We start from the raw sequence: 11,714 nt of genomic DNA, 5'->3' as shown, positions 1-11,714 counted from the left end.
AAGGAGTAAGATACAACCCCCAGCCCGGCGGGACCCGAGCACACCTCCCCCCAGCTCCCGGTGGGAGGGAGAGGGAGCCCAGGACTGCTGAACATCCAGCCCCAGCCATCCGCCCCAGAGCGCAGACACAGTGTGTGCGTGGAGGGCTGGAAACTAGGGAAATAGGGCAGCAAGACCTGTGAGCGGGTTCCGAAGCTGATGCCCCTGTGACAAAGAAAAGCGAGTGCTTTTTGAAAGTCTTAAAGGGACAGGGACTTAACAGCTAGACGGAAACAACACAGGTCACAGAGCAGTGGCTGAAAATTACAGGGAAAACCGGGCGCACTAACCCCCTGGGCAACAGCTCTGAGACCCCTCACGGAGGTAAACAGCCAAACAGCCCCCGCCCCCGTCCATTACCCCTCCGGGCGCTGCAAAAGCAGAGAAACAGCCTAAGGCAAACCACGCCCACAGAAAGGGAGATCACTCCATATCGGCTGGGCAAGACACAAAGACCCAGCCTACACAGCCCCCTTTCTTTTTCCCTGCCCTTATCCCTCCCTTCCCACCCATCCTCCCCAGTACCTTTCCCTTTGGTAATGGTTAGTCCATTCTTGGGTTCTGTGATTCTGCTGCTGTTTTGTTCCTTCAGTTTTTCTTTGTTCTCATACTCCACATATGAGTGAAATCATTTGATACTTGTCTTTCTCCGCCTGGCTTATTTCACTGAGCATAATACCCTCTAGCTCCATCCATGTTGTTGCAAATGGTAGGATTTGTTTTATTCTTATGGCTGAATAATATTCCATTGTGTATATGTGCCACATCTTTATCCATTCAACTACTGATGGGCAGTTAGTTTGCTTCCATTTCTTGGCTATTGCAAATAGTGCTGCGATAAACATAGGGGTGCATCTGTCTTTTTCAAACTGGACTGCTGCATTCTTAGGGTAAATTCATAGAAGTAGAATTCCTGGGTCAAATGGTATTTCTATTTTGAGCTTTTTGAGGAACCTCCATATTGCTCTCCACAATGGTTGAACTAATTTACATTCCCACCAGCAGGGTAGGAGGGTTCCCCTTTCTCCACAACCTCGCCAACATTTGTTTTTGTTTGTCTTTTGGATGGTAGCGATCCTTACTGGTGTGAGGTGATATCTCATTGTGGTTTTAATTTGCATTTCTCTGATGACTAGCGATGTGGAGCATCTTTTCATGTGCCTGTTGGCCATCTGAATTTCTTCTTTGGAGAACTGTCTGTTCAGGTCCTCTGCACATTTTTTAATTGGATTATTTGCTTTTTGTTTGTTGAGGTGCATGAGCTCTTTATATATTTTGGATGTCAACCCTTTATTGGATCTGTCATTTGTGAATATATTCTCCCATACTGTAGGGTACCTTTTTGTTTTATTGATGGTGTCCTTTGCTGTACAGAAGCTTTTCAGGGGAATACCTTTTTTTAGAAATACTGTTATGAACTAATCTCAAACATAAATATAGATGCAAGGATCCTAATAAAATATTAGTAAGTTAAATCAACCAGTGTTTTAAGAATTACACAGTGAACAAGTAGAGTTTATTCTAAGAATGTAAAGAAATATGGTTAAACATAAACAGATTTACTAATACAATTAATTACACTAATAGGTTAAGGGAAGAAATTTACATGTTAAAGACTTCTGTATTACCAAACAGCATAAGTAAAATTAAAAGTCAGAAAAACATGAAAAAATATTGTGCCATAATACATGATGGATAAAGAATTGATTTCCTTATATAAGGAGACCTTATTAATTAATAAGAAAAAAAACACATTTTTATTAGGATTATTTTCAGCTGCAAGCAACAAAAAACCAATAACCAAAGATATACAAATTTAAAAACATATATTCTTCACCTTTCAGATTTGCAAAAAGCTAAAGATTGACAATAATGGCATTATAATACATAGTTCATGGGCATTCAGCAAGACATTTCTAGAGATTCATCTGATTAATTATATCAAAAATTTAAATGTGTATATTCTTCGATTCATAAATTCTGCTTTTGCAACTTTAACTTGACATAATTGGTCAAATACACAAGGATATATATGCATTGCAAAATTGCTTAATAACAGCAAAACTGTACATAACCTAATGCCCACTAATGAGAATTGATGAACTAACTAATTGTATGTCCATACAATAGAGTACTATTGTATCAGATAGGAGACTTTAAGTTACATGTGGAAAAAAATAGCATAAACTAAAAGGGGGTTTATCATCTCATGTAATAAGGAGTCTAAATGTAGAGTGGCTCCAGCTTTCTTCCATGTCTGTCATCTTCACCATGTCAACTACTCTTCTTCTGATCACATTTAAGAAATATGACTGTAGAGAGCAAAAATTATGTAATAACAAAAATAGACAGCTTCTGCCCTCATGTACTTACAGAAAATATGTTCTATGTGAAAAAGGTAATGGCACAAAAAGATTAATTTAGGTGCAAACATTATCTAATTTAACATATGTGTAAGCTGAGAGTCAGTAAGATTGAATTACATATATATTAACTTATAGAGTCAGAATTTGAACCCATGTTCATCTTACTCCAAAATCCATACTCATCCATTATGTTAAGTAACCTTTTGAAAGTAAAATAAAAATATCTAAAAGGAAATGGATCAAACTTTGAGTAACCATTTTCTTTAGGAACTTATAGCTTGAATGCAGCTGACCACAAGGGCCAGGAGAAAGAGCAAGGGTAACAAAATCAAGGGGTACACTGATAGACTGGCAATGGGCAGTGGTTGACTGCCTGAAGGTCCTACAGAAATTTAAAACAGGGTTCTTGGGACAGAGTGGACAACCTGAAATAGTAATTGGAGAGGAATTTCAGAGGCTGAAAAATTACCAAAAAAAATTTGGTAATGCTTCAGGATGGGGCAATGTGTATATTTTACTGGACTGAAGTAACATTCAAGGTCACTGGATTAAAGTAGGACAAGAAAACATCACTCGTTCAAATATTTATTGATTGTTCAAGCGTGTATCTATGCTACAGGTTGCAGAAATACCAGTGAACAGGATGAATTATATTCTTATATATTTTTGTTCTTATTCTTCTGGACACACTTCTGCATTGTGATGCTTTCTGAGCGTGTATCCACTCCTTTCTGAGAAACTGTACTCTAAGCTTCTCTTCCCTTTTTTTTGCTGTTCCCCAGGGGACTCTATGTTGAGCTGTCAGGACCTACTTCTGGAGCCACATCTTCTCTAGGATCAGGAAGCTGCTTGCAGATTTTGTAAGCTGTTGGTTCCAGAACCTGATGGGCGTGAGGGGGAAATCCATGCAGATATCTTAGGAAAGAGAATTCCAGATAGAGTGAGGAGCAAGTACAAAGGCCCTCAGGTGTGAATGTGCTTGGTGTATTTGGACAACACGAAAGAAATCCATGTAGCTGGAGTAGAATAATCAAGGGTTCAGCAGTAAAAAATGAGGTCACATAGGAGATGGGACAGGAATGGAATTCATTTCTAAGGGTTCTCCTGCTTATCATTTGAAGGACTTTGGTTTTTAGGCTGAGTAAATGGATAACCACTGGAGAATTATGAGTAGATGATTGCTTATAACCAATCTCTTATCAGGCTCCCTCTGGCTGCTGTGTGGAGAATAGACTGTGGGTGGTGGGGTGGGAGGGGCAAAAGTGGAAGCAGGACCAGGGTGTTAGCAGTGGAAATGGTGAAAAGCTGTCAGATTTTGGTTATAACTTTAAGGTTGAGCCAGCGTAACTTCCAGATGGACTAAATGTGGCTGAGAGAGGACGCAAGGATGACTCCAAGTTTTTTGGGAAGAATGCATGGAAGGATAAACTTGCCATTTACTGAGGGGAAGGCTATGGGAGGAACAAATTTGGGGATGAAGATTAGGAGCTTGGTTTGGGACATGTTAAGGTTCTGAGGCCTACCAGACATTTGAATGGAGATGTCAGGCAGGCAGCTGGTTAAAAGGTCTAGAGTGCATGGGAAAGAGACAAGCTAGCTGGAGATAGAAATTCAAGATTCATTGGCTTATAGACGGGACTGAATTAATATAATTTAAGAAAACATGGTCAAGCCTTGGGGAATGTTTTAAGGAGAATGGAGTTATAAACATCATTGGTTTTTTTCTCCCTCCCTCCCTTCCTGCCTCATTACTATAAAAGTGATAAAGATGTGAACTCAGCTGGCCAATGTCCAGACTCAGAATCAAACATCTTCACTTTTTTTACCCTCCCTTAAATATGTGCTATAAACCCTAGGCAATGTTCTAAACTTTTTTGTTCCAATTTGGGACCCCTACCCCAAGTGATCCTGACACAAAAAGCACGCTGTAGTAGGACGTGAAAAAGCTGAGGCAATTTAGCCTGGGGACACTTTTCCCAAAGGAAGACAAAAGTTGTAATTAGCTACCTGGCAGAATTAAGGTCCAGGCTTGTGAGAGCCAACTTTTCCAAAAGTGGCCCAAGATTCCCAAGCAGTAGTGAGGTCTTGGTGACTCTCAATGTGATGATTATATAACTTACAAAAATCATACTCTATTTCTGGCTTTAAGATACTAATAAATAGTAGTGCTAATTAATATCCTTGGTAGTGGTTGCTGTACTGTAGTGACAGACTCTGGAAATAGCTACAACACACACTTAGAATCTCACAGTTACATAATCAGCCATTTTACTAAATACAAGCAAATCTCATTCACATACAGCTAAAGAAAACATTTTTTCACATTTCATTACAGTGCACAACAAAGTGAGGCAAAGTATACAGTACATTTTATTCTGGAATAAAGACAATCTAATCCAACATGCAGTTGTGGTCTTTGTTACAAGTTAGTTTATCTTTTCTTTACCTATGTAGTAAAATAGCTTCTAAAACTTTATCCTTAATATTGTATTAACACCTGATTTTTTCACACTTATTTTCTAAAACCCACTTATTGCAGTGACAGCACTGAATTCTATTAAAATGTTTTTTAAAGTTTCTGGAACTTGTTAAAGCAATTAAGATCAACCACCTCTGCTGGATCTATGCCGAGTATTCTTCAACCTGCCTATAAAAATGCAAGGAATGGGAAAGGTATACATATAATGCATTTCAGTCAAGAAAACTGTAATTTTGTTTTTAGCCTTTCTTTGAACTGACAGAATCCAGTCAACTCTCATTTATCCACTGGATAATCTTGCTTTCAGAATCTTCTAAATATAATTAAGTATAGTAGTTGATGAAACTTTTCTTAACCCAATTTACCATTTTTTGCTTGCCTTGTACAACCACAAAGCTGGCAGCTTAATTCCCCACCCCCACCCCCAAGCCAACTTGTAGCTGATGATGCAGGTTGGTCCAAAGTGGCTTGTTGCCACAGTTTCATTACTTGGCTTCTTTATTCTGGCTGAAGTAAATTCCAAGACTTTCAGATTCAGTCACATTCACACTAAAGTTCAATAGTATATCTCAAAGCAATTTACCGTTCTCAGGTTTTCCTCTCACCATGGATGTGAGAAACCTGACTCTAATCAGAATTATTTTCTTACTGTGAGAAGTATGGCTTTAGCCTAGCTCCACTGGCTACAATCCAAAACAATAATTTAAAGTATCACCTCTCTTCAAGAAGATAATGGAACCTCAAGCCAACCATTCCAATTTTCTGATGCAGTTAGCTGTCTATTCACCTGAGAATTACGAACTGACTCTAGGGTAGACAGGAACCCAGTGTAGGTGTGCATCAAACAGGAGGCTAAGGTCCTTGTGAGGTGAGTACATTATCCCCATGCCACTCCCCCACTTCTGTATTTGGTTCCTTTCAATAATGGTTCTAATGTCTTTTCAGTTGTGCAATTATTCACTTGTTTAAAGCCCTCTTGTCAATAATACCTGAATGGGCTTTACCTTTGATTCATCCCCAGGTTCCCTCAGGATTACAGCTGAGTTGTAATCAATAAGGAAACATATCCTAACATGTACAGAGTATTTACAGTCAAGTAAACAAAAGAACAGTTCACTCATCTGATGATGTAGTGAAACAAGAACCAGGAGTCAGACCTTCACCTTGGCCAAGTGTCTCCTGCCCCTTAGTTTATTCTTTCATAAAATGGAGAAGAAAATATCACAGGCCTGTTATGATGATCAAATGAGTGATTCAAATGACTGCAACATGCTTGTAAGGTTTACAGCACCTCCTGTTGAGCAGGTACTCAGGGCTCCTTTCAGAGGCAATCCCTGTGGCACCTCTCAGCAGCCATTTCCACCAGGTACTTGAAGAGACAGGCAGTGTAGCTCTAGATTGCAGCTGCTGATGCAATGAAACCCCAGGAGTAGGCAGAGGGGAGGGAGGGTATGGCGTTTAGTTTGCTGTGTTCCTGTCATCTGCTTACAAGATAATTTGCATGGGACAATTTTGTTCACATAGCTGTTTATTCTGTCACAGGGTGTACATTTTCTCGAATGTGATAATAATGGTGTATAGATGGCCTCCCTTTTCATAGTCACACCATTTTTATTAGAACATCAGGCCTTGAAAGGGTTTTAGGAAACAGTTGGTCCATGCTCCTCATTTTACAGATGAGCTGCCTAGAAGCTAACTGGCACCTTTCAACCAAACCCAGCACACACATTCGATATAGGATATTATCACTGATCATGCTGATCTCATAGTCTTTTTCAGTTTTGTTAACTGTTCCCAAAGTGATGCTTTTTCCCCTACATATTTCTTTATGTTCATGACCTATATGTGAGCTGAAATACCAAGAAATAGCTGTTTTGTCTGTGAGTGTATTTTTCTGGGGCCTAGCTCCCCAAACCTCAACCCCTTTGACATGTGGTCCACCAAGGGCACACAGAGTAGCCACTTCCCAGCATGAGCCACGAAACATGCCAGTAATTCAGTCCCTCAGGGGTGCCCCATCCACCTGCTCATGGCCTGTCAGAGTACCTCTAGGGAACGAGGCTCACTTGGCATCTAAAATTAAAGTTGAGTTCTCTTCAGTCACACAAGGATTCTTTTCATTTTGATGACTTTTAAATTCCGGCAGGAGAGCATGTTTTGAAAATAAAAGGGCTGACTAGCACAAACACCTCCTCTCTGACTTGACAACCTCTTCTGAAGAGTGAACCACGTTTGGTACAAATCCACTCTTCACCCCTTCCCAGCCCTCCTGGATTGTAATATCCCCCCTTTTAACCAGCTCATATATGTCTCTTGTCAGGTCTGTGAAGGCTTTTTCCACATTAATGGCATCTCGGGCTGATGTTTCAATGTACTTCATGCCGTATGCAGCAGCCAGTTTCTCTGCCTCGTGGCGAGTCACTTGCCTCTGTGTATCCAGGTCACACTTGTGACCCACCAGAACAAATACAATTTGGTAGGGCTGAACATGTACTTTGGTCTCTTCTAACCACTCATGGACATTCTGGAAGGACCTGCGGTTGGTAATGTCAAATAAGAGAAGACCACCTACTGAGTTCCTGTAGTAGGCGCGAGTGATGGATCTAAAACACAAGAAAGAAGTAAAGAGTAAAGGTCACGCTCAAACCTCGGACTTCAATGAACTCAGTGTATTCTACTGTCTCTGGTAACTGACACAGTCCTTTAAGAAAAATGATTTTTGTAAACAAAAGAATACAAATCTCATCTCATAATAATAGCAATATATGAATTTTCAAGTGGGCAAAACTTTGAGAAGGCATCTCGTACAAATGAATGCACATGGATTTACAGGCCTTTTCCCTTGAATGACTGAATGAGCTTTCCTCTTCTGCAAAACGTGTCACAAGTTATCATGAGGCAAAATGAAATAATGTATGTGAGCCTTGAGAGCTCATTACAAATTCCAGTAGATGAAACAGGATTTTTAAAATATATAATATATATATATTAATCTACAGGGGTGTAGAGCTTATTAGAGGGTATAGAACTATTTGCTTCTATAATCACTTGCTTTGGACTACTGTACTTTTTTACCTATGTATATTTTTAGGTTTTCTGTCTCCTTGGATGAAGAAGATAAACAACAGCTTACAGCTTAGGGCAAAAGGTCCAACACTAACAGAACAAACATTGTCCTGGGAATTGAAGTACAAGCTAGATGATGGTAAGCACAAACCTTATAAATGACTTCATGTCTCTAGAACCAGGAAAATTATCCCTGGGGAGTGAAAACATTTCTAATTCTCTTGTGTTTGAAGATCCATGGAGAATGGTAGGTGGACCAGAAAATTTGTCATGAACGAAGGTTTTGATTTGTGAGCACCTTGGTTTAAGAAATCAGTAAGCAAGCTGTAGATCCCTGACAAAACTCTAAAATACATTATTACATTAATGAAGAAACAAAGCCCTTCTAAGCACCACATAGGGCTACATAAAAATTAAAACCTTGCAGACATCAAAAATTTTTCTTAAAGTTAAAAGACAAATGACAAACTGGGAAGATATTTTACAACATCCATGACAGAAAAGGTTTAATAGTCTTAATCTATGAGGAACTCTTAGAAATCAATGTCACCCAATAAAGAATAAGCAACTATGAAAAGGCTAACACACAGACAGAAATTCCAACAAACATATAAAAGACACCTTTGTTCACTTATGAGAAATGCAATCACAAGTTCAAAGGGAACCTGTGCAAGGATACTTGCCACAGTGTTTATGGAAGAGGAAGTTTCTTGTCATCTCTTATCCCTACCCCTCTTCAAGTACCTAAGCAGTATCTTTAATGCTCAACAGATAAATGAATAAATGACCATAACCCATAGGCTATTGAGTCTAGTCTATAGTCTATCTAGTTCCTGCTGCTGTATATGACTTTAGCTCAAATTGCTCTGTCAAAGTTTTCTGTGTATAGTGCTCTCTCTCACTTTTGTCTTTATACATGATGTTTCTTCTACCTGGGCTTTTCCTTCTTTGTTTTGGTGGTGATAATCATCTGCCTCATCTTCTCCAGGTAGTGTTCCCTGTTCTGTGTTCATATGTATAATTACAAGTGGTACACACTACAAAGACAAAGCAAAGGGTTGTAAGAGAAAATTAAATGTGTTCATGGCTTATGTGCTAAATGTCATAGTTGGGAGTGGGTATACAAATATGAACAAGACACTGTTTTGTGTAATTGCTGATTATGTAGTTCTCCCATTATGCTAGCATAGAGGTTTGAAGAGTGAAGGGCCTGTGTCTGTGTTGTTTACATGGCATCCCCCTGTGTGAGTTTCCTCAGGCTGTTTCTGCAGAAACAAGCCCAGAGTGCTGCATGTAGTGGGTGATCAGTGAATGTTTGCTGGTTGCAAGAAGCAGTCAGTCCTCAGTGAGTATTTTGTATATATGACATCATATATGTATATCTTTCAATTAGGATGACATGGGAACATTTTTTAAAGTATATGGTGTGGGGACCGAGATTGATGCATTACAGTCATTAGTTCCAGCTAGTTATCTAGCCACCAAGGGGCAGGGTTGGTGGAGTTGTGGTGCAAGCAGTACGTATCATTGACCAGCCTTCCGTGCCAGGGTGCTTTTTTCCCTGCACTGAGCTCCCAGCTAGCTTAAGGTAGGCTTGAGCAGAACCCTCCAGACCGTTGGTATTGTCCCCACCGGCCACGACCAGGACCAGGAAGTCCTCTTTCCCCAGGGGCTCTGTGCAAAGCCCTGAAGACCCTCCCACAGCTCGCGGGCCCGGGCTGTGCTCCCACCTGAACCTTTCTTGACCCGCGGTATCCCAGATTTGGAGCTTGATGCGTTTTCCAGGCTCGATCTCCACCAGGCGGGAGAAAAAATCCACCCCTACGGTGGGGTCCGAAACCTGGGCAAAGCGGCCCTCAGTGAAGCGGCGGATCAGACAGGACTTGCCCACCGTGGAATCCCCGATGACAATGAGCCGGAACTGGTACAGCCAGATGGCCTCCATGGCCAGGGCTCAGCAGGTCTCCTTGGCCCGGGCCGTGGGCGGCGGGAAGGGGCTTAAGAGAGTGCGGCTCGGTCGGGATCTAGATCGGCCGCAAGCACATCGCTGGCCGGGGAGCCCGAGGCGAGGTAGGCCCAGGCTCAGGGAGAGCAGAAGGAAGGATGCTGCGCTCCCGGAGGTGATGAAACGGCAGCAGCAGCAGCACCACGCACTCTGACTCATCACAGACCACCGGGTTACTGTAATTCCCCACATAGACGCGACGCTTAGGGCTGCCGCACTATTTGTAATAGGAGCGCATAAAGAAACGGCTGCGGAAACAACGCGTTCCCGTCCTGATTACTTCTATTCATCCCTTCCGATTAATTAAAAAATGTGTCTGTTTTTCAGATTGCAAAACTAATGCCTTTTGATTAAAACTAGCGAAGCAATATAAAAATGTACACAAAAAGGAAGCTCCATAATTATCTGTCCCTCCCCACCCTGATATTAACAGCTTCCAATATATTCTTCCACGTCTATTTCCATATATATACACATTGCTGCTTGACTTTACAAAAATTGGGTCAAGTTGGACCATTACTCTCACGCTTTCTGCAATTAATAAAGAATCACATATAATCTTCCCATTTCGAATTCATTTTCCTTTTGCCATAATAACGATGCAATAAAGATTCTCTTAAATACAGTCACACATAATTTCTATGACATGAGAGGCTGACAAGAGGGACCAGGAAGTGAAATAATATAAGTATATTAAATGTAATGGAGAATCTGTGGCACCTTACTACACTGATGGACAGTGACTGCAATGGGGTATGGGGGGGACTCGATAATATGGGTGAATGTAGTAACCACATTGTTTTTTCATGTGAAACCTTCATAAGAGTATATCAATGATACCTTAATATTAATTAATTAATTAATTAATGTGATGGATGTGGGCATTTTGCAAAAATATTTGACGATTTAAATTCTACTCAGCAATGTGTGAAAAGACTTTTCTTTGCATTATTTCTGACATCATATGTTCTATTCTTTCTTAATTCTTTCCAATCTGATTTATTGAACTGTAAAGACATCTCATTGCTTTATTGTACATTTCCCAGACTGCCAATTACATCAACAACATCTCTTGTACATTGACCATTTGCATTTCCTCTTCTAGGAATTGCCTCTTCAAATCCTTTGTGTTTTTATATACAATCCTTTACCATTGCCTTACTCAATTAAAAAAAAACCTCTATTTAAAAAATACCTCTTTTATTTGTATATAATTCACATACCACACAATTCACTCATTTAAAATATACTATTCAATGATTTTTAGCATAGTCACAGAGTTCTGCAACCATCACCAAACTCAATTTTAAGCTATTTTCATCACCTCAAAAACAAACCTCTACCCTCTATCCCTCTTCCCAACTAGCCCCAAGCAACCACTGATGTACTTCCTATCTCTAAAGATTTCCTTATTCTAGACATTTCATGTAAATAGAATCATATAGTATGTGGCCTTTCATAACTGGCTTCTTTCACTTACCACAGTGTTTTAGAGGTTCATGCACATTGTACCATGTATCAGGACTTCATTCCTTTTTACAGTTGAAGAATATACCATTGTGCAGATAGACCATATTTTGTTTATCCATTGGGGGACATTTGGGTTGTTTCCACCTTTTGGCTATTATGAATAATGCTGCCATGAACATTCCTGTACAAGTTTGTGTTTGAACACATGCTTTGAATTCTTTGGGGCTTAAACCTAGGAGTGGAATTCCTGGGTTTGACGGTAACTCTATGTTGAGTCCTTTGAGGCAAT

General features: G+C 40.2%; 1 protein-coding gene across 1 annotated transcript; it reads right to left on the bottom strand.

The window, feature by feature from the left end:
* Nucleotides 1-2,977: 2,977 nt before the first annotated feature.
* Nucleotides 2,978-10,194, bottom strand: RAB39B (RAB39B, member RAS oncogene family). Its single transcript, XM_036923571.2, has 2 exons — nucleotides 9,681-10,194; nucleotides 2,978-7,487 (listed from the first exon to the last, which is right to left on the bottom strand). The coding sequence occupies exons 1-2, from the start codon at nucleotides 9,893-9,895 to the stop codon at nucleotides 7,061-7,063; spliced, it is 642 nt and encodes a 213-aa protein (XP_036779466.1). The 5' UTR covers nucleotides 9,896-10,194; the 3' UTR covers nucleotides 2,978-7,060.
* Between the last annotated feature and the right edge of the window lie 1,520 nt (nucleotides 10,195-11,714).

Source organism: Manis pentadactyla, chromosome X, assembly GCF_030020395.1.
Source record: "Manis pentadactyla isolate mManPen7 chromosome X, mManPen7.hap1, whole genome shotgun sequence".
Taxonomy (NCBI): Eukaryota; Metazoa; Chordata; class Mammalia; order Pholidota; family Manidae; genus Manis; species Manis pentadactyla.
Note: the sequence above shows the minus strand (reverse complement) of the source record. Positions and strands in the feature narration are given on the sequence as shown.

What these genes read in the sequence shown, in the direction of transcription:
- RAB39B (XM_036923571.2), bottom strand. Translation starts at nt 9,895, where the DNA reads ATGGAGGCCATCTGGCTGTACCAGTTCCGGCTCATTGTCATCGGGGAT. An exon ending in GCGGGTCAAGAAAGGTTCAG is followed by an intron (nt 7,488 to 9,680) that starts GTGGGAGCACAG and finishes CTTGTGTTTTAG; the next exon opens with ATCCATCACTCGCGCCTACT.